Below are 23,773 nucleotides of genomic sequence, written 5' to 3' on the forward strand. Positions count from 1 at the left end.
TCTGTTGGTATCATCTTTAATTTCTTTCATCAGTGTCTTATAGTTTTCTGTATTCAGGTCTTTTGTCTCCTTAGATAGGTTTATTCCTAGGTATTTTATTCTTTTTGTTGCAATGGTAAATGGGAGTGTTTCCTTAATTTCTCTTTCAGATTTGTCATCATTAGTGTATAGGAATGCGAGAGATTTCTGTGCATTAATTTTGTATCCTGCAACTTTACCAAATTCATTGATTAGCTCTAGTAGTTTTCTGGTAGCATCTTTAGGATTCTCTATGTGTAGTATCATGTCATCTCCAAACAGTGACAGTTTTACTTGTTCTTTTCCAGTTTGGATTCATTTTATTTCTTTTCTTCTCTGATTGCTGTGGATAAAACTTCCAAATCTATCTTGCATAACAGTGGTGAGAGTGGGCAACCTTGTCTTGTTCCTGATCTTACTGGAAATGGTTTCAGTTTTTCACCATTGAGAATGATGTTGGCTGTGGGTTTCTCATATATGGCCTTTCTTATGTTGAGGTAAGTTCCCTCTATGCCTACTTTCTGGAGGGTTTTTATCATACATGGGTGTTGAATTTTGTCAAAAGCTTTTTCTGCATCTATTGAGATGATCATATGGTTTTTATCCTTCAATTTCTTAATACGGTATATCACATTGATTGATTTTCTCATGTTGAAGAATCCTTGCATTCCTGGGATAAACCCCACTTGATCACGGTGTATGATCCTTTTAATGTGTTGTTGGATTCTGTTTTCTAGTATTTTGTTGAGGATTTTTGCATCTATGTTCATCAGTGATACTGGCTTGTAGTTTTCTTGTTTTGTGACACCTTTGTCTGGTTTTGGTATCAGGGTGATGGTGGCCTCGTAGGTTGAGTTTGGGAGTGTTCCTCCCTGTGTTATATTTTGGAAGAGTTTGAGAAGGATAGGTGTTAGCTCTTCTCTAAATGTTTGATAGAATTCGCCTGTGAAGCCATCTGGTCCTGGGCTTTTGTTTGTTGGAAGATTTTTAATCACAGTTTCAATTTCAGTGCTTGTGATTGGTCTGTTTATATTTTCTATTTCTTCCTGGTTCAGTCTCAGAAGGTTGTACTTTACTAAGAATTTGTGCATTTCTTCCTGGTTGTCCAATAAGCATATAGTTGCTTGTAGTAATCGCTCATGATCCTTTGTATTTCTGCAGTGTCAGTTGTTACTTCTCCTTTTTCAGTTCTAATTCTATTGATTTGAGTCTTCTCCCTTTTTTTCTTGATGAGTCTGGCTAATGGTTTATCAATTTTGTTTATCTTCTCAAAGAACCAGCTTTTAGTTTTACTGATCTTTGCTATCGTTTCCTTCATTTCTTTTTCATTTATTTCTGATCTGATCTTTATGATTTCTTCTGCTAACTTTGGGATTTTTTGTTCTTCTTTCTCAAATTGCTTTAGGTGTAAGGTCAGGTTGTTTATTTGAGATGTTTCTTGTTTCTTGAGGTAGGATTGTATCGCTATAAACTTCCCTCTTAGAACTGCTTTTGCTCCATCCCATAGGTTTTGGGTTGTCGTGTTTTCACTGTCCTTTGTTTCTAGGTATTTTTTGATTTCCTCTTTGATTTCTTCAGTGATCTCTTGGTTATTAGTGCATTATTTAACCTCCATGTGTTTGAATTTTTTACAGTTTTTTTCCTGTAATTGATAACTAGTCTCATAGCATTGTGGTTGGAAAAGATACTTGATACGATTTCAATTTTCTTAAATTTACCGAGGCTTGATTTGTGACCCAAGATATGGTCTATCCTGGAGAATGTTCCATGAGCACTTGTTAAGAAAGTGTATTCTGTTGCTTTTGGATGGAATGTCCTATAAATATCAATTAAGTCCATCTGTTTAATGCGTCATTTAAAGCTTGCGTTTCCTTTATTTTCATTTTGGATGATCTGTCCATTGGTGAAAGTGGGGTGTTAAAGTCCCCTACTATGATTGTTACTGTCAATTTCCCCTTTTATGGCTGTTAGCACTTGCCTTATGTATTGAGGTGCTCCTATGTTGGGTGCATAAATACTTACAATTGTTATATCTTCTTCTTGGATTAATCCCTTGATCATTATGTATTGTCCTTCTTTGTCTCTTGTAATAGTCTTTATTTTAAAGTCTATTTTGTCTGATATGAGACTTGCTACTCCAGCTTTCTTTTGATTTCCATTTGCATGGAATATCTTTTTCCATCCCCTCACTTTCAGTCTGTATGTGTCCCTAGGTCTGAAGTGGGTCTCTTGTAGACAGCATATATACGGGACTTATGTTTGTATCCATTCAGTCAGCCTATGTCTTTTGGTTGGAGCATTTAATCCATTTACACTTAAGGTAGTTATCAATATGTATGATCCTATTACCATTTTCTTAATTGTTTTGGGCGTGTTTTTCCTTCTCTTGTGTTTCCTGCCTAGAGAAGTTCCTTTAGCATTTGTTGTAAAGCTGGTTTGGTGGTGCTGAATTCTCTTAGCTTTTGCTTGTCTGTAAAGGTTTTAATTTCTCTGTCGAATCTGAATGAGATCCTTGCCAGGTACAATAATCTTGGTTGTAGGTTTTTCCCTTTCATCACTTTAAATATGTCCTGCCACTCCCTTCTGGCTTGCAGAGTTTCTGCTGAAAGATCAGCTGTTAACCTTACGGGGATTCCCTTGTATGTTATTTGTTGCTTTTCCCTTGTTGCTTTTAATATTTTTTCTTTGTATTTAATTTTTGATAGTTTGATTAATATGTGTCTTGGCGTGTTTCCCCTTGGATTTATCCTGTATGGGACTCTCTGAGCTTCCTGGACTTGATTGACTATTTCCTCTCCCATATTAGGGAATTTTTCAACTATAATCTCTTCAAATATTTTCTCAGTCCCTTTTTTTTCTCTTCTTCTTCTGGGACTCCTATAGTTCGAATGTGGCTGCTTTTAACGTTGTCCCAGAGTTCTCTGAGACTGTCCTCAATTCTTTTCATTCTTTTTTCTTTATTCTGCTCTGTGGTTGTTATTTCCACTATTTTATCTTCCAGGTCATTTATCCGTTCTTCTGCCTCAGTTATTTTGCTATTGATTCCTTCTAGAGAATTTTTAATTTCATTTATTGTGTTGTTCATCATTGTTTGTTTGCTCTTTAGTTCTTCTAGGTCCTTGTTAAACGTTTCTTGTATTTTCTCCATTCTATTTCCAAGATTTTGGATCATCTTTACTATCATTACTCTGAATTCTTTTTCAGGTAGACAGCCTATTTCCTATTCATTTGTTTGGTCTGGTGGGTTTTTACCTTGCTCCTTCATCTGCTGTGTGTTTCTCTGTCTTCTCATTTTGCTTGACTTAATGTATTTGGGGTCTCCTTTTCACAGGCTGCAGGTTCATAGTTCCTATTGTTTTTGGTGTCTGCCCCCAGCGGGTAAGGTTGGTTCAGTGGGTTGTGTAGGCTTCCTGGTGGAGGGGACTGGTGCCTGTGTTCTGGTGCATGAGGCTGGATCTTGTCTTTCTGGTGGGCAGGACCACGGCCGGTGGTGTGTTTTGGAGTGTCTGTGAACTTATTATGATATTTGGCAGCCTCTCTGCTAATGGGTGGGGTTGTGTTCCTGTCTTGCTAGTTGTTTGGCATAGGGTGTCCAGCACTGTGGCTTGCTGGTCATTGAGAGGAGCTGGGTCTTAGCATTGAGATGGAGATCTCTGGGAGAGATTTCACCATTTGATATTACGTGGGGCTGGGAGGTCTCTGGTGGAGCAATGTCCTGAACTCAGCTCTCCCACCTCAGAGGCTCAGGCCTGACACCCGGCTGGAGCACCAAGACCCTGTCAGCCACACGGCATGGGAGATGTTCACAAATTTTAGGAGTCAACCTGAGAATGAGGAGAAAAGGAATGGAGATAGCTGCGTAGGGTAACAACAGTCCTTTAACAGAAGCTGACGCAAGCCTCTAGCATCATCACAGACTTATAGCACTGCAAGGATTACTGAAGCAGAGGCACTTTACAAACCTGTTGAATAATCCTCAGGTTTCTCTGAGTACAGCATTTTCATTTTCTCATTCTTCCCATTAAAATTCTATCCTCTTCATTCACAAAGGTGGGCATTATCTCCAACAAATGAAAATTAATAACAACCTTTAAGATCACTTCAGGTCTCTTGTTTCTACACAGAACCATCTTCAGGTATTTCTAAGGAAACATCCTGGTATAGTCCTTTTCCGTGGGGCTCTGAGACAGTCTCCTTTGTGCGATACTCAATCTTTGGCAGGTGGCTGATGAAAGAGCCTTCAGGCAGAAATCAGAATAAACTACCTTAAGGTTCAAGACATTGGACCCCTACACAGCCTTTGGGCCAGAGGTACATTCCCCAACCTGGCCAGGCCTCTGGAGCTAGGTGCCGCTTCACTGTGACTCTGAGCAGGGAAGGTAGGGGGACTGGTGTCACACTGAGGAGGTTTGGGGTTTGCTTGATAGGTGACGTGAGCCACACTTATCACAGAGAACTATGAGACCCCGGGATGTGGGCAGCGACGGCAGCTCTGACTTTCTCTTTCCAGGATTCCCCTGACGGTTCCCTGAGAGCTACTGAGATCCCTATTTGAGCTTTTGACACCTAACCTAACACTTTGCACTTATGACTCTTTCTCTACCTTTGCTCACTGTATTTCCTCCACCTGGAATAACCACTGTTCTTATTTCTCCAATAAGAGTATAGTTCATCCTCCCAATAAGCCTCCTTCATCTGTCTTGAGGAAGTAACCCCTCCCTCCTTGAATACAGCTGACCATTTATAATTCAGGGTTAGAGGCACTGACCCTCCACAGTCAAAAATCTGGGTATAACTTATAGTCAGCCCTCCATATCTGAGGTTCCTCCGTATCTGAGGATGGTGTAGTACTGTAGTATTTACTACTGAAAAAATCTGTGTATAAGTGCACCCATGCAGTCCAAACCCATGTTGTTCAAGGGTCAACTGTACATATAAGGCATGTTAGCAATACCAGAACAGTAATTCTCAATGAAGTGAGGCAAGGAAGGAATCACAGTTTCCTTTAGAGACTTCACCCCAAACCTACAAAATCAGAATATTAGTCAGGAGGAACAAAATAGGGCATGTGTATTTTGAAAAGGCTCCTCTGATATTTCTGAAAAGCCATCTGCCCTAGTGGATAACCACTGTCACTACAGTTATTTGATTCTGTATCTTATGTTCTCCACTCAAAAGAGAGACCAGAAAAGTATAAAATTACATGCTGAAGAATTGGTGACTGTGGTTGGTTGCCACTGGGGAGGAGAACAAAGGGACTGGGGTGGGAGGGAAACATTTTTTGCAGTACTTCCTTCTGTAACTTTTAAATTTTGTGTCTTGTCCATATACTATCTATTCAAAAGGAAAAACATAAAGACTGGCACAGACTTAAGAGTCAGGTAACCCTGATCTGCTTCCTAAATTTTGTCACTTACTAGCTGTGTATGATCTTGGGCAAGTCACTTTACCTACCTGACACTCAGTTTTCACATATTAAAAATGGAGAGTTGGAAATAGCTGCTGACCAATAGGGTTATTGTGGGAAATAAAGGAGAAAATGTCTTTAACGCAAAGCACTGACCCTGGTTGCTGAGTGGGGGCCCAGTACATCCCACTGCCTTCACAATTCTACTTGCTGAAACAGACTGAGAGGCGAACTCACATCTTAATGCCCTTTGGCTCAGAGAATGTAATTCAGGAAGGAAATAAAGTGAAATTTGTCAGTCTGTTTTGTCAAAACCAGAGAACAGGGCCTGGTCTTTTGTTTCCCACACCACAGATCTTACTAATGCTCACTTCATATTACAGTTGATGGCCAGCAGAAAGGTCACTGGCATGAGCATAATGCCTCTCCCTCATAGTGTTGTGATTATCTTAACAGTAAACACTTGCCAAGAAAGCCATCCCTAAAAGTGCAAGTCTCCCCAGATGCGGAAAAACTTCTTGTGTCATGATTAACAGCTTCCTAGAAGCAGTGCAGCTAATGTTCAAACCACTGTAAATTGCTTTCACCTCTCTCTTTCCATACAACTCCATCCACCTCAAAAGAAAATCTTGTCTATTAACACTGGCTTGTCATATAGGAAGATGCTTCTTGAATCAGCATCCCTTCAAGAGAAGCGGCTATGAGGTGGGAACTGGAGTGACCAACTAAAGACAGTTAAACCCTTAGAAACACCAGCTATAGCTGTGAAACATGATTTTCCTAATCAAAAAGCTGTCGGGACAGAGGAAAAACCTACAGCCTTGGGACTTCCCTGGTGGCGCAGTGGTTAAGACTCCACGCTCCCAATGCTGGGGGCCCGGGTTCGATCCCTGGTCAGGGAACTAGATCCCACGTGCATGCCGCAACTAAGGAGCCCAGAAGCCGCAACTAAGACCTGGCGCAACCAAATAGATAAATATTTTAAGGCAAACAAACAAACAAAAACCCTACAGCCTTGACCTCAGAGCGTGGCACTACCCTGCTTAGAACCTTCCACCAGTATTACCTGGCACTGAGAATAAAACCCAGGCTTACCAGCGTGGATCTCGAGGCCCTGTAAGCACCTGGTCTTCCTCACCTAACAACATCCTACTCTTCATTTAGTTTGACTGAGACACTCTGAACAAACAACTTCCATTCCTCCCACAGGACAGCTCTTTTCCACCTGTACCTGCCATTCACCACATTCTTATCCTTCAAGCCTGAACTCGGAAAGGCTTTCCCCAGCTCTCTCTCTAAGGTGCCCCCCAGTTATATTCTCATCACCCTGTTTATGCTTCTTGAATCATCATCACTTCTTAAAAGCACTTCTTTGCATCACTTTTTACAGTTTATAACTATCTTCTCAGGTTATTTTTTACTTGTTTATTATCATGCCCTGACCGAAGCCCAGAACCCAGACTCTAGGAGAGGAAGGACCTTTTCTATTTTGCTTCCCACAGTTGGTAGTGCAGTGTCTGGCGTAGAGTAGGAGCTCTGTAAATATTTCAGGAAGGAAAGAAAGCTCTCTAAGCTGCAAGCTGCCTCTGCTACTATCTAGTTGTGTAATTTAAGGTGATTCATTCAACCTATGCAAACTTTAGCATCTTCACGTGTGAAATGGGTTTGGACAGGCCAGTCTTCTTTATATATTGTAGGGAGAAATTAGAAGCTACTGAATTAAGAACTAAACTTCCAATTTTAAGAGGATTTTTAAAAATTATAGTTCATCAAAATAATCAACCTGTGCAGTCCAGTGGTTAGGACTCGGCACTTTCACTGCCATGGCCCGGGTTCAATCCCTGGTTGGGGAACTAAGATCCCACAAGCTGCACAGCATGGCTCAAAAAAAAAAAAAAAAAAAATCAATCTGTGGACATTTGTAATTAAGAAATCAATGTACAAAAGAGTAAATATGTGTGATAATTTTACATAGAAAAAGCATACATCCCTTCTCTGACATGTATGTTACACAAAAGAATGGGTATACCAACTACAGATATGTAAACATATACAGGCAACAACTAAATATGAAAAGAGAATAGTGCAATTATGGCTGACTCTTCTAGTGCAAAAAATTAAAAAAAACTTTTTGCTAGAACAAAATTTCAATTAAATAATTAAATGTTTTAAAATAGTTTTTTTTTTTTTAAAGGAGCCTTTAGAAGGTCAGAGACTAAAAGTACTAGAAGTATACAACTGGGAAACAAAACCACCATTTATCAAACGGCTCTTACGTGTTGGCTTTGAGCTATATTAATTAGGGCATGTATTAAATATATTTATATTTAACCTTCTACAACATAGGTATTATTGTTCATATTATGTAGAAGAAAAATTAGGCTGCTTATTTCACCTCCTAAAGTATTTCCTCAAATGTTACCTTCTTAAGGAGGCTTTTCCTGGTCAACCTATCTAAAATTGCAAACCCACACTCTCTCCTGAATTCCTTATCCATCTTCCCTGCATGGCACACATCATCTATACTACAGAAATTATTACTTATTTTGTATCTCCCCCTACTAAAATGTAAGTTCTACAGGACAGAGATTTTTTTTCTTTCTGTTCTCTTCTGAAACCCCAGCACCCAGCAGAGGACTTGGCACTGAGTAGATATCAATAAATAATTGATGAATGAATGAACAGTTGAATGTACTGGTGAGGTGGTTCTGAAAGTCTGTTTGACTCGAAGACTTTCCATATCATTATACCAGAGTAGCTGAGTACAAGTAGACATAATTCATAGAAGTTGATCAGGAAGAAGATAAAGTTAGACTGGTGGCAAGGAACTAGGGATGAAGGTGAAAGAGAACATGTTCTGCCTGGAGAAAGACAATGACATTCTTTAAGACATACCGAGTGTGGTTACGATCCTTTTTTATTATGATAGAATCTGATGATACAGGGTCTTGCGGCTTTGAACATGTAAGGACAACTAAAGCTGAACTGCACGATGAACTGAGCCTGAGCAAGGGCATGTTTTCCTCCAAGGACGTCTCTTGAGTTCTAACGGGCAAGGAGGCTAAAAGTTCCTCAGGAAACCTCTGAAGAGCTAAGCAAAGATTTCTACAGTCCCAAAGTACTAAGGGAGAATTGGAGTTCAGGTCCCACCAGGGAGAAGGGACTGGTAAACACCCAAGACTCACTGGAATACCTGGAAGGCCATGTGTTAGGAGCAAAGGCAACAAGAGAGTCTGAACCTTACCCGAAAGGTACCTCTGCCTCGCCTCAGAGATGATCGCCCACCTGTACCACACACACACACACACACACACACACACACACACAGAGTATCTCTTTATTAGAAGAAACAGTGACTCTTCTGGATGGAGATGACATCACCTGAAGCCTTTTGTAGCTGGCGTACATAATATCGAACATTCAGTCAAATTATGGCATGACGAGATATACAACCAAATAACTATAACGAGAGAAAAACATCAAACCACAGAAACACATCTAAAGTTGATCCACATATTGGAATTAATTATTTTAAGTCCTTATAAGCTATGATTAATATGTTCAAGAAATAGAGAAAAAGATGGCAACTACAGATTTTTTAAAATTGAGAACTCCTCCAAAAGAATTATGATCTAAAAAGGGATAAAATAAATTCTAGAATAGAAAAATATAACAACTAAAATTAACGACTCAATAGACAGGCAGATTAGGCACAGGAAGTGTAGTAAAGTGGAAGACTGGTAAATAGAAAATATCTACTATCTAAGAGTTTAGTGTAAATTAAAGAACAATTTTCAGGAAAAGCATCATTGACTTTTATGAATGATAATAAAAATATTAACAATATCCTATGTGCTTGCAACTATTCTAGGCACATTAAATTTACTTCCTATACAACCCATGAGATACGTACTAATCTATTAATATCTTCCTTGTACAGACAACAAAACTGAAACATAGAGTCTAGATAATTTTACAAGCTAGTAAGTGGATAAGCCAGAATCTGAACCCAGGCAGTTTGACTCCAGAGTCCATGTCACCAGTAAACTATACTGCAGTAATTAATAACATGTGAAGTTTGATGAGGTATTTATATTTCTTACTTTTATTTTGAATTAAACTCCTCTCAACAAATTTAGATGGAATTAGTAATCAGTGACTAATCTAACCTAAATATGATATTGTAAATAATTTGAAATTAAGTACAAGCTGTGCGTGTTCTTTCATATTGCACATCTGAGGAAAGCCTGGTCAGTTGGCCCACACAGCCCAGCAAGGAAGTGACTCCAAATGTAGGCTAGCTTACGAGGAAAGAAATACTCTCCACAGCATCGGCTGTGAAAATTCCAAACTAAAAATAACAGCACATGTAACATAAAATTTTAGAAGGAAAATATTCATCACAAATACCCAAAGAAGGAAATGGTAGAACTATCTAAAGAGATGACTTCTTACAAAACCCACATGGGACACAGAAAACTCATTCTGAATACTGCATATGACAGCAGAGTTTAAGCTGGGCTCAGCTCATATACCTCAGGTGGGATTACAGTATAACTTTTGAAACTGTTCGGACAAGAAAACCTTTCCTTTCTCATCATTTATTGAGAAAGCCACCTGGAAGGCTTCTCTAAGTTTCAATTACCCTGGCCTTTGATTATCCAGAGTGGGGACTATGAAATTAATTTGTAGTGAGAGGTCACTAAAAATGTTAGGAAAAACTGTAAAAGTTACCTTCTGGCATTTTGCCATTAGAAATAAAGGTCTCAATACAAAATTTTAAGTCCAAGAAAAAGCATTGCCTATCTCAAAAGATAAGCCACTTTTTTGTTCTTAAACATATGGACTGGGAAGATTTTTTTTTTTAAGTCTATATCATGGTCTTGAATTTTAGGAAACATTTTAAAAGGACTTACAATATCTGAAAAGCTAACACGCTCTGCACAAGGCCGCTCTGCATACTACCTTTGAGGTGGGCAAAGCAATCCAACCAGGGATTTTGGCTTCTGGAAGTGGCCCACGTTCTTCCCAGGCATATCTAACCATCACGTTTCATAACAGTCAGAACCTACTACATTTCCAGAAAACCTCTAAAACTAAATTCTGAAAACTTTAGATCACAGCACTAATCTAGTTTCTTTGACAAGAACTTAGAGAAAGTTCTTCAAACAACAAAAAACTGGCAACAGTTTAAAAAATAGGGACTTCCCTGGTGGTGCAGTGGTTAAGAATCCGCCTGCCAATGCAGGGGACACGGGTTGGAGCCCTGGTCCGGGAAGATACCACGTGCTTCAGAGCAACTAAGCCCATGCGCCACAACTACTGAGCCTGTGCTCTAGAGACCACGAGCTACAACTACTGAGCTCGGGTGCCACAACTACTGAAGCCTGTGCACCTAGAGCCCGTGCTCCGCAGCATGAGAAGCCACTGCAACCAGAAGCATGCGCAGCACAAGGAAGAGTAGCCCCCGCTCGCCACAACTAGAGAAAGCTCGCGTGCAGCAACAAAGACACAACGCAGCCAAAAATAAGTAAATACATTTATAAAAAATAAAAATAAAAAATAATGCTTACCTTTGAATATTTCTGTAACTCAGCATCGTCTGCAATCTGTGTGTCCAAAATAGCAATCTAAATTCATAAGAAAAAATATTTCCAATATTTGTAAAAGCGTAACTTTATTTCTTCCTAGGCTTTCTGAAAACATCTTTATAAAACCTATACATTGATAACTCCATCTAAACTCTTTTCCATGTTTCTGAAATCCATAATACATAATGTAAAATTTCAGAGAATATTCGCTTTTTTGTTGTTATTGTTCTCCACAGCAATCTTTTTTCATAAATTATGCAAAAGTTGAACTAGAAGGTGATGGGCAAATACATGTACTATTTTTAAAAATCCATGACCCCTAAAATTTTAATATAATCCTCCATTGTATTAAAGCCATAAAATTTTTATTCTTTTGACAAAACCAAGAGTATGGTCATTTTTACTTCTAAACCCAGGCCTTGAAACAAAGTTTGCAAGGTCAGAAAAATCAGACAAGTTTGGAAAAACTGAAGCATCTGACTTTCTACAGCAAGCTCAAACCATTTCCCTAGGAGAAAGAGCTGGCAAGGACACAAACAAAAGACCTGGACTGGTGGAAAGATCGTGGAATACTGAAAGCTTTTAATCCTGGCCTAAAACTATTGTTCTGAGCTTCAATGGTGGACATCCACAGAAGTGAATTCCGTGCAAGCAAAATACTGCACTGACGATTTGCATCTGTAAGTTGTTAATAGAATATGGTGCATCTGGAGGGAGGGGATAAGTTAAACAGTGGTCCAACTAAGGTTTCTAAAAGTACTGCACTTCAGATAAGTAGATTCTGGAAGAAAATAAAGTAAGAAACACTGGAGCACATGCATGAATGTATGTACGCATATTTGCATGTATGCATTCATTCATCCGTCTTGCCTGGCTTCTCCTTTTGTCGCCTCGTGCCTCAGAACATGTTACAACTCTTAATGAATAAACTGTCACTTTAAATTTCCAACTTCAAATTCTGTCTCCTCTTTCTAGCCCCTCTGTTATGACCTCACCACATGATAAATAAAATTTGGAAAGGTGGTTATAAAGAGGATAAATTTTTAACCGAAAAGAGATCGTCGCAAAACAGACCATTTAAAAATACTGGTACATCAAACTACTTTAAATATCATCCACTCAGGATAGCAGAAAAGGTCACTTGCTAGGTAATAACCTAATGAAAAAACAGCTTTGAAATCTATGAAGTAAAGAAGCAGCAGTTCATGAGGACCGACATGCAAGTACAAAACAAGTAAGAAGAGGAAGTATGGACTGTTTTGACTCATCTTAATGACACTGGAAAATGTCTAACAATAGATAGTGGCTAGAAGAGGAAAAAAAAAAATCTCCAACCAGCCAACAAGTACTAATGACAAACATATGTAAGAAAACGTGAAAGACAAAAGAAATTTAATAGAATACTTTATTACTAACACATTTAGTGAACACTGTAGAGGCTTTTCTAAGTGCAGCTTTCTGTTTTCATGTGGATTCATATGGGGAAATGCAATCAATCCCTTACTCAGTGAATCTAATAACAGGTGAAAGGAAGCCTAATGGACCACTGGCATATAAACTTATACCTAACCTAAATTACTTCCTGTTCTCCCAAATACATTTGATAATCATTCTTTCATTTTTCTCATAAAACTGTAAGATTCTTTGTGAAACATAGGACTAATATCCACAGCCCTTTCAGTGTACAATAAAACAAACAGATCATAAAAGCAATCATAAAAATGCCAGCAATTTTAAGCAGCTGATACAGGTTATAAATTTAAAGGCAAGTCCTTTCTCTAACATTTTTCTGCCTATTGTTGACTTAAATTGTTTCCACATGAACTGAGTGTCTGCTAATTGTAACTGAAACTTATGTGCAGTCCTTAACTGTCCTTGCAGCTTAAAATGAAAAAAAAAAAAAAAATCAATTAATTGATCCAGTACGGAAGAAACACAGGAGGAAAAAATAAAGGACGGCCAGCTATTCTTTGACTCTCCCATTTCTTTCAATTGTAGCATTCAGAGCTACATTTCATTGACATGAGATGAGACATGAGTGTTTTTTATTAGAAGATTTTAACATACCATTACTTCATAATCAGGGCCCAGTAGGTTTTCCCATCTGGATTTCAGCTCATTTTCTAAAGAGATTGGGACTCCTTCTGGATTAAAAAAATAAATAAACAAAACATTGAAACTACTGTGAGCTAAACACACTAAACTACTAAATTCTTCCATAACAGCACAGCTTCAGTAAGTAAAAGGGAAATAAATAAAAAGGAAAGTGCATTAACTTAGGTCTATTAGGTAAAGTAAATCAGAGGTGACTTGTAAGACTAATGTAAAATGTAAAATTTTACATTTTACTAATGTAAAAATGTAAACTGTAAATTTGGTCTGTGACCAAATTATGAAGGGGCTTTTGCTGTTAAGGAATATTTTAAAGAGAAGAGGAAATGAGTTATAAATGAAATTTGAATTATATAGTTTGTATACAAACATCCTGTGGCTTACAAGTAAAATGCATCTGGCTTTGGTTTATGCTATGTTAGGACAAACAAGGATTTAAGGTGAATGTTAATCACTTCAGAGTAGTACCTTCCACTCACCCATAAGAAAAGTAAAAACTTATCAAAATAACTTTACTATAAACAAGGCATATCAACATGACCCAATCAAACTTTTCACTTGAGCAGATATAAATGCTTTTCTGGTTTAATTCAACCAGTGAGTTGCATGAGCTTTAATATAATAGAAACTTTGTTTTACTTTGGTCTTTTGTGGCTACGTGGTTATCATATCTTTAAAACTTTCTTACTTAAGGGTAATATTGCCTTTTTTGCATGGGTCAGATGATTTTAAAGAGCGCAGACAGATTTTAAGTGTCCTGCCTGTCCTCCGTATGATCTTAGCCAGAAGCTCTGTGCAGTCTGTAGTCTGAATAATGCCTAATAGACAAAAATCAAAGTACTAAAACTGTAATTTCAATTTAGATCCACAGTAGCAGCAGAAAATAAACAAACCTCCACCTTTTTTCTTTAAGAAAAACTCAATTTTGTCACAAGATTGGACAAGTCGCAAAACATCACAACTGATATAACCATCTGCCTAAAATCAAACATAACTTGCAATATCAGTTTTTTCAAGCCTTCAGCACACATCTAATCTCGGATGCATATCATGCTTAATTACATAATACAAATCATTAAGTAAAACAGGCTAACCTCAAAAATCAGAGACTAAGACTAATGAACACGAAAGAACTTAAAATTACTAGATTTACAAAAGCATATCCATAAAGTAACTATATTAACTGATATGTTAGATTACATTTCGAGGATAACTAACTAAATATCCTATTAAAAACAAAATATCATTCATGTAGGCTCTGCACCTTTGTGCCTACTCTGTTAACATTTCCATAAGAAATTACATTAAGAGTTCTATTAAATTTCTTACAGGCAGCAGTTTCCTATGTGGTAGGCTAATTTGAATAAAATTTGCAATGTATTGGTTGAACTGTAAGCTTAAAAACATGATATTTAAAGATATTTTATACACATATAAAATAATGTTGATATTTCACCTACAATTCTTTTGACTATATTTTTACCTTTCAGTCATACAATGAAATCACAGTCATGAGTTTTAAAGCACAGCACAAAGGCCCAAGTACCAGAGGAAAGAGATTTATTTTAAGCAGCTCAATAAATCCTTGGCTACACAAAATGATCACACAAAAAAATGAATATTATGATGCTCTGAAACGATTATTCCAATGGCAATGAAGGGGAGCAGAATATGCCACCCCCAAATATTGCCACTTTGGCATGTGGATTATTTTCAGCTGAAGGCAATCAAGACCCAGCAGACTCAGGAAAAACTTTCACCTCTCCCTTAACTACCTAAAAGAATTTAGATAGGGAACCTGTACCAGAAAGACAGCTATTACCAGAGATAACTTTTTTATTTGAAAGACCTATCTGCATGGCTGGGCAAACTTCTAATTACCAAACATCTGCTCTTCTTATCATCCTGTAAATTACTCTCCTCCCCTTGGAAGGTCCTGGGCCCTATCCCATTCCTTAACTCAGGATAGCATAGAAGCCTCAATTGCCCAACTTGCCCTTGGGGCTCATATTTTTATGGGACTCTTACACATAGGAAATTAGTTTTTCTCCTGTGTTAATCTGCCTTATGTCGATTTAATTATTAGACCAGCCAAAAAAACTAGAAGAGAAGAAGGGAAAACAGTTCTGCCCCTACAGCAAAAAGAGAGGTAACTTCATAACAGTTGGAAGAATTTGGTCTAACTCTCTAGTTGAAATTATACATACTCATGAAAAAAAGAAAAAAAAAAAAGGTACTGAGGTTGATCCAAAAAGAGCAGATATTTCTAAAAATATTTCTAACTTTAGAATGTTATTTGATTTTCACCTGATAGTTCACTGTACATCTCTCTGGGTTCACATGAATTTAAAGAGCAAAAATTAACTGCAATCTACTTGGGTCAAAAAGAACAAGTTAAATTTCCAAACTATAGGAAATTTTAAAACTTGAATGAGGGGTTTACTCCTTCCCTCAGGCCATTCTTTCCCAAGAGAAGGCAATCAAAGCCAAAAGTCAACGTGGACATGGATGAAGTTTAAGTAGTCCATTTCATTCAATTGGCAAGGCTTCCCTGAGTGCCTTTGTACAGGAAACTGTGTGAGACTGTTACTCAACATGCTTACAGAATACAGTCCACTAGAGCAGACGAGGTATCAAAGAACAAAGCACAAGGACAAAGGTGCACATCAATTAAAAAGAAAATTAAACAATAAATATATAGCAACCTGGAAATTTGATGAAATATATAAAAATGTATACATTATTGTTATGGTGAAAAGGAAATACTGCTATATGTATACAGACAGCTGTATATCTATAGCTATATCGATAATAATACAAGCTAAAGTATGCAGTAATTAAAAATGCCAACAAGATTAAAAGTTATCACACTAATAAAATGTATTCAAAATCAACATAATTAAACAATGATTAAACAACAATATGCTCGATTCTCAATTGCCACAAGCGTTAAGATGTTGATATTAAGAATATCTTAGTTTATATCTCTAAAAATGCCTCTAAAATTCCTCATATTATATTAACTATAAAGAGAGAAAGCTTTGAATTGAATGCTTTGTGCCTACCCAGTTTTTCTAAGGGTTGTATATTGTCATTTTTTAGATTATCCATTCTTTCTTCAGTTTCCTCATCTTCACTGAAATTAGTTTCCTTTTCCACTGCTCCAGTCAGAAAGAGGGCTGGTGTTTTCGGTGGTCCTACCACAGTTCCTAAAATAAGAATTGTTAATTTGAATCACTATCAGATGAAGGCCATATTTAAGTAAGCTAATTCCACTCTATTGTCCCATTTCACAACCTCCTTACAAACTTTTCAGGTAACTTACACATATGATTCCTTTATTTAAAATGCCACTTGTGATAACCACTCAATTCATTAAAAAATACACTTGTAGTAGTATTGAAACGAATAAGGAACTAGGCAATGGGAAGAGAAAAGCAAGGTAAAGTCAATGACAAAGCAGGAGGAGATGCTTTTCAGTATAGCCTTGGGGGGTGGGGGGAAGGAGGAGAACACTGGGGGCCATATGTTCTTGCTGCTGTGGTGGGCAGGGAGCAAGATATGCAGAAGAAGCCGGTTCCGTTGCTCTGGGCAATCCTAGGTTCTGGCATGACATCATCATGAGTTTTACAAACAACTCTACATAAGTAACCTTGTGAATGGGAAGGAAAAGGGAGAGTATTCCCCTGGTTGCAGAGTTTCCTTCCTTAGCTAAATTGAGTTAAGTAAGCTTTCAATCTCAAGCATGCCAGTCACTATGTATCTCTTAAACACGAGAAAGGTTGAACAAGAATTATTTTAGGTTATTTTTAAATAACCACATGTAACTTATAAAGTATTCTTATTAAAAATATTGAACCTGAATTTAAGGCTTTAGCTCTAGCTCCTAGCTCACAAGAAACATAGGGGATAGAGGAACAAGTCAAATGACACCACAAGGAAACAATCAAAATTCTGAATGTACCATTCTAGTGACAAATGCCAAATCCCTTCAAAAAGTCTATGCCATGGGCCATGGAGGCAGGGGCAAGGGATTCTTCTAGATTAAGAAACCAAAGAAGCATAATAAAATGCAATAGGCTCAATGCATAAAAATCAATGATCTTAATTTTATGAGGTTTTTGAGGGGAAGAAAGGGAAGTGGAAAAAGGAGCTACAAAAGACATTTGGGAGCAATTGGGAAAATTCAAGTATGTGTTGGGTATTTGATATTAGGGAATTACTATTAATTTTCTTTGGTGTGATAATGATATCATGACTATTTTTAAAAGCTATAACTGAAGTATGTAGGGCTAAATTGTCATGGTATCTACTACTCACTCTTAAATGGTTCAGAAAAAGGTAAACAGATGATGCAAATATGGCAAAATGTTAACTGCTGAATCTAAATGGTGGGTTTGTGGGTATCTGTTACATTAGTTTTCAATTTTCCTGTATGTTCAAAAAAATTTATAATAAAAAGTTTAAAAATATAACCAGTTAAAAGTTCCTATGATCTTAACATGACATTTTAAACCACACAGGATTTTTTAGAACATTAATCTCCTGATACACACTAAATGCACAGCCCAGTGCCAGCAAAACAAATGCCAGCCAGAAGCTGCTAATGTAGCTTGGGGAGAAGAGTTACACACTAAACAGTGTGCAGAGTACAAAGCAATACATGATTGGTTGTACGCTACAAGTAGTATACAAATTGGTACACAAATAAGTATATACCAGGTATGCAAATAAGAGTTTAGAGGAGAAAAAGACAGTAAGATTTTGAATGGCAGAGGAAGGTACTGCACAAGAGCTAGAAGCCGTGCAGTTTGTTTCAGTATAACAAACTTAAATGCTGACTATGAGGAAGGCACACAGAGGTGTGTTCAATGGGGCAGGGGACACAGGCATAACCACTTCCCTACATTATAGTGGCCACACACAAAACAGGTGATTACAACACGGTGTGATAAATGCTACAGCAGAGTGCTCTTCAAAGGGTGCTAGTGAAACACACAGGAAGGACACCCAAACCATGAAGAAGAAGTGCAGATTTAGAGTCAAAACCTATCCCAATACAAATTTAAAATGTAGGCACGCCCAGTAAAGAATTGCTAATTCGCAGATGACATAGTTCATTTGATACAGCAGACTAAAGCCAAAGGCTCTATCAGAGCTACTAAAAACCATTATAATGGTATAAATATTTATGTAAACCTTTAAGGTCAATATAGCATTTGTACATTCTGTACTATTTAGGCAATTTTAAATTTCATACACACAATGCAGTTGACAGGGCATCTATCTTTCAGCAGCAGAATTTCCACTACCACATAAAACTTAAGAAGTTCCAACATACGGACTTCCCTGGTGGCGCAGTGGTTAAGACTCCGTGCTCCCAATGCAGGGGGCCCGGGTTTGATCCCTGTTTGGGGAACTAGATCCCACATGAATGCCGCGACTAAGAGTTCGCATACCACAACTAAGGAACCGATGAGCCGTAACTAAGGAGCCCAGGAGCTGCAACTGAGGAGCCCGCCTGCCGCAACTAAGACCCTGTGCAACCAAATAAATAAATAAATAAATGAAAAATAAAATAAAAAAAAAAGTTCCAATGTAAATACAATTTAATATCAGTTGAAAGCAAACATTTCTAGGCTCATTATATCTTCAGAGGAGGGGAAAAAAATGTATTCAACTTTTGACAAATTCTAATGGAATTATTTCTTACCCACTAGTTATATAATTAGTCATTCATTTTATTTTTTTTTTGAACCGTACTTTAATTTATTGGCATTGTCAATCTGTGAACAAGACAGGTTTTTTTTCTTTCCATGAAGGGAGATTGTATTCAATCTGCCATAACACGTGCCCACACATCTTCACCTTGAACATGCAGCATTTCAAGCTGTAGTCAGGGTAAATTACTCCTTTTACGCTTTCACAATTTTTATGCTGCTGCCAGAAGTCTTCTCGGCATTTGCTTTGAATCCTGTCTTCAATGCATCCCTCACTGCTTTTGTACAGATCTGGGAGTATCGGATGTAGCTGAGTCCAGCTTGTCGCCAGTATGCCACCATGATGTCACGAGATGGGGCACGTCCGGCCACATCGCGAGGACCTGTCAATGTCGGCTCAGCGTGCAGCCCGGCTGCCAGAAGGTCAGGCCTGAGAAGTGTAAGGGGCGGGGCCCAAGACCTGCCAGTCATTCATTTTATTTTTTTTATTTTTTATTTTTATTTTTTTTAATATATTTATTTATTTATTTTTGGCTGCGTTGGGTTCGCGTTGCTGTGCACGGGCTTTCCTTTTAGTTGCAGCGAGCGGGAGCTACTTTTCACCGCGGTGTGCAGGCCTCTCATTAAGGTGGCTTCTCTTGTTGTGGAGCACGGGCTCCAGGTGCGCGGGCCTCAGTAGGTGTGGCACATGGGATCAGTAATTGTGGCTCAAGGGCTCTAGAGTGCAGGCTCAGTAGTTGTGGCACACGGGCCCAGCCGCTCCGCGGCATGTGGGATCTTCCCAGACCAGGGCTCGAACCCATGTCCCCTGCATTGGCAGGCAGATTCTTAACCACTGCGCCACCAGGGAAGCCTCAGTCATCCATTTTAAATTGAATGTGTTCCCATGATTGCCAAATTTTGTTGATCTATCTACATTTATAAGTTGATAATTAAAAATTGTCATGCATACAATTATGCATTTGTTCCATAATGAAAATTTACTATTCTTAAAATCAAAGTAACAAATATTATTTTATAAATAGAAGTGTCCTTGATAGAAATCCACATTTTATTTTCTCTTGCTATAGTTCAAAAAGTAAATCAAGAAATATTAGAATCAAATACATCATTAGAAGTAATATGAAACCTGAAGTTTGCAAAATGTCAAAGCATTAGACAACTGAGAGCCCCTGGAACAAAATGTGGCAAAGCTTTATTATTCAAATATAAGAAATAAATGAAATTTGGAAGGTTTTTGGGAAAATGATTTCCATCTCCATTTAGAGAAGCTCTCAGAGCTTAATGCATGTCAGGGTTCACATTCTAACATTTGGACTGGCACATTATAATAGGCAAAGGAAACTCTTCAAGGCATAAATGAATTGATTCACTTCTCCACTGCTGCGTTTCACAAGGTGGGCAGTTTTTCCTTCCCAGACTTATAGAACAACTTCCATAAATGAGCTGATCTTCCAAACCCAGACGAGGCAGGGGGAGGGACAGAGGAATTAATTACCTCTGTCAGAGGGCCCTTCATGTGGAGAAGCAGATGAGGATGTTTTCCTTCGAACTAGGGTTAGGTGTACCACTTGCCCTGCATTTCTTAACACTTCAACAACATCCTGGTTGGCAAAACCCTGAATATTCACACCATCGACCTAAAACATTAAAAGATACATTAAACAGAAGTTCCAAGTTAGCTACCACTTTCAATTCTGGCAAGGCAGTATAAAATTAGGCAATTCATTTCATCCCCAAAATAATTTGTATTAGACCTAAGAAAGTATTTTTGAATAAGGATGAAAAATTAGTAGTAAAACAAGCTGACAAATTTCCTGAGAAACTAGAAAGCAAACTGAAACTTGTATTCCTAAGTCATACGTTTAACTTATAGCCTGAGAAAGGTAGAGGGTCTTAATCTCTGATGCTGTTCAAAATTCAAAGTGCCATAAAAGGTGGTCAGTTGTTATACAGAACTCTCAAGACGTATTACTAGAAGCCATTATTACTAAAAGTGAAGAGGCCATCCAATACTTCACCCCTCTACCATATATCACTATGTGATATTTTCCAGAAGAAAGTGATCTCCCTCCATTAGGTTTTCTAGTATTCTGAAAAAGCACATGCAAGAAAGGTTATTTACTAATCTCAGTCAAGTCCAATCACACATTCTTAAGTCCATCATTACCAACAGGCCTCCTTGCTCAATCTTCTTCAAGCTAGCCAAACCACTGCTTTAGCTTTCCCCCTAATATCGTCTTCAAAGTTTTATCACTCATCTCCAAACTGCCAATCACAAGACATTTCCTAAGCCCAATAGTGGAAAAGCCAAGGGTCATGAAAGGTGCTTCCTTAGATGGACCTGAAGGACAAACATTCAAATTATACCAACAAACATTTGTTTCTGTATAAATCAATAAATTAAATGTGTGTGTATGTGTGTGTATACATGCTTCAAAATTATTATGAAAATAAACTGTAGGGCTTCCCTGTTGGTGCAGTGGTTAAGAATCCGCCTGCCAATGCAGGGGACACGGGTTCGAGCCCTGGTCCGGGAAGATCCCACATGCCGCAGAGCAACTAAGCCCATGCACCACAACTACTGAGCCGGCGCTCTAGAGCCTGCGAGCCACAACTACCGAGCCTGCGAGCCACAACTACTGAAGCCCGCACGCCTAGAGCCCGTGCTCTGCAACAAGAGAAGCCACCGCAATGAGAAGCCCGCGCACCACAACAGAGTAGCCCCCGCTCGCCGCAACCAGAGGAAAGCCCGTGCGCAGCAACAAAGACCCAATGGAGCCAAAAATAAAATAAATAAAATAAATTTATAAAAGAAAAAGAAAATAAACTGCAAATTTTAATTTCTACTAAATGGAGGAAATACATGCTTCAAAATTATTATGAAAATAAACTGTAAAATTTAACTAATTTCTACTAAATGGAGGAAATACCAATTACAATCCGAATTGAGAAAAGGCAATGATTGCATTCTCAAAAACAAGAAATATCTCAATTTTGTATATACTCAAAATTACTATTAATAGAAAAACTACTTTCACAAAGAGATAAATAGTTCTAGTAAATGGCCTATTAATTGCATATAAAATTGATGAATTTAAAGAACACAAAGAGGTGCTTGAAATGTTTTGTAAGAGAATGCTAGAGCATCTTTCAAATATATGTGTATGTATATTATAATATACATATGTATACAGTATTTTTTTCCTGCCAATATCATTAGTGACTCCTTTCTTCACAGGCAGTTAAAAAAAAAAAAAAATTAGAATGGACAAACAACAAGGTCCTGCTGCATGGCACAGGGAACTATATCCAATCTCCTGGGAAAAACCATAATGGAAAAGAATACTAAAAAATGAAGGTATATATGTGTAAAACTGAGTCACTTTACTGTATGGCAGAGATTGGCAAAATGTTGTAAATCAACTTATACTTCAATTTAAAAAAATTTCTTTTTAATTAAAAAAAATTTAGGACCATGAGGGTCCAAATTAATGAGATTTCACTGCACTAACAAACTTAATTTTTTTAAAACATTATGAGACTATATTAAGCCATTCCCATTGCATATATATTATAATAATGATAACTTTTTTCCCCCAACTTGATTCAATTCTAAAACAGAGGGCAGTTACTTACAGCAACTATTTGGTCATTCACTTGAATTTGACCATTGTGGTATGCAGCGCTGCCAGGTATTATACTTTTCACATAAATCCCTGAAGCTTCTCCTAAGGTGCACAAAACATATGGAAAAAGGAAGAAAGCTCTAATTAGGGCTTGATTGCAAAATTCATATCAAGAGGTTAATTAGCTAAAGGGGCTGACTGAAGGCTTGATAAATACTATTCTGAATGCAAGCAGAGAAATTGATGGATTATTTCAAACTGTCACCATAACAAGTGACCCAAATTTGAAATGATTTGATTGATGCCTATTTTTGGAAAAATAATCAGTAATGGAACCTTGATGAAATGCATTCCAGTATCAGCTGGAATTCAGGAGAGCTCAGGTTAAGTCTTACTCTCTTCTCTTGGTCCATCTCCCTTCTCACTGCTGACTTGCCATAAACCTTCATCATTTCTCAGCAGCACTAAGACAAGAGGGTCTTAACAGGTCTTCCTACATTTAGTTCACTGCTCATGTTAGCGTCTATATATATCATAAAATGTATATAAAAATTACAACTATATAAAAAGTATGCATGCCTATGGGCAAGGGCTGGAAGAAAAGTTAGAAAAAGAAAGACCATAGCTCTGGATGATTTTATATTTTTATCTCAATTTCAAATGAACTTAAAATATTGCCTGTAGAAGGAATATAAACAACAATGGATTCCTATAGCCTACATGATAAAATGTAAATTTCATAGAATCACTTTCAAGGACCTCCATAATTTGCCCCAAACTTCTTGTTTTACTTCATCTTCCAACTACCGCTCCAATAAGACAAAAGTCCAGACACACAAGACTCATGATGTTCCACCAAAACACCAAGTATTTTCTATATTTTATCCCTTTTCTCATTTTTTATTCCTGTCGATCTCAACCCTTCTATCTAAATCCTTCTCCTTTTCCATGCTTAGTACAAATGCCTCTTTCTTTGTGAATTCTCCATTTCCCTCTGTCATAATGAGTCTTTCATCTGCCATATGATGATAGTTTGCTTGCATTTCTGATAAAACATACATTTCATTTATCCTCAAACAACTGAGAGTTATTTACATGTCTATCTCCCTGAATAGACTTCTCTTATATTCATTTTTCTACTCCCTCCAAAACTAAGCAAAGCAGCTGCTCAAAAGTTCCAATGAATGGAATAAAGCGAAAACTATTTTGAAAGACTACATGTTTAAAAAGCATACTGAGTTATAAAACGTTCTAGTGTTTGGACTCAACACTGCTCCCCCAGCCCTTGCTCCAGTC

General features: G+C 37.6%; 1 protein-coding gene across 5 annotated transcripts in view; it reads right to left on the minus strand.

Moving 5' to 3' along the window:
• Positions 1–23,773, minus strand: part of PATJ (PATJ crumbs cell polarity complex component) — a 350,262-nt gene that overhangs the window by 289,504 nt on the left and 36,985 nt on the right. For all 5 annotated transcript variants that reach the window (XM_061184132.1, XM_061184131.1, XM_061184130.1 and 2 more), the window contains exons 10-14: positions 22,488–22,579; positions 20,347–20,488; positions 16,194–16,337; positions 13,084–13,160; positions 10,999–11,055 (exon numbers count right to left, since the gene is read on the minus strand). In XM_061184132.1, coding sequence (XP_061040115.1) covers positions 10,999–11,055; positions 13,084–13,160; positions 16,194–16,337; positions 20,347–20,488; positions 22,488–22,579 — 512 coding nt within the window. The remainder of the gene's footprint in view (positions 1–10,998; positions 11,056–13,083; positions 13,161–16,193; positions 16,338–20,346; positions 20,489–22,487; positions 22,580–23,773) is intronic.

This window comes from Eubalaena glacialis, chromosome 3 (genome assembly GCF_028564815.1).
Source record: "Eubalaena glacialis isolate mEubGla1 chromosome 3, mEubGla1.1.hap2.+ XY, whole genome shotgun sequence".
Classification (NCBI taxonomy): Eukaryota; Metazoa; Chordata; class Mammalia; order Artiodactyla; family Balaenidae; genus Eubalaena; species Eubalaena glacialis.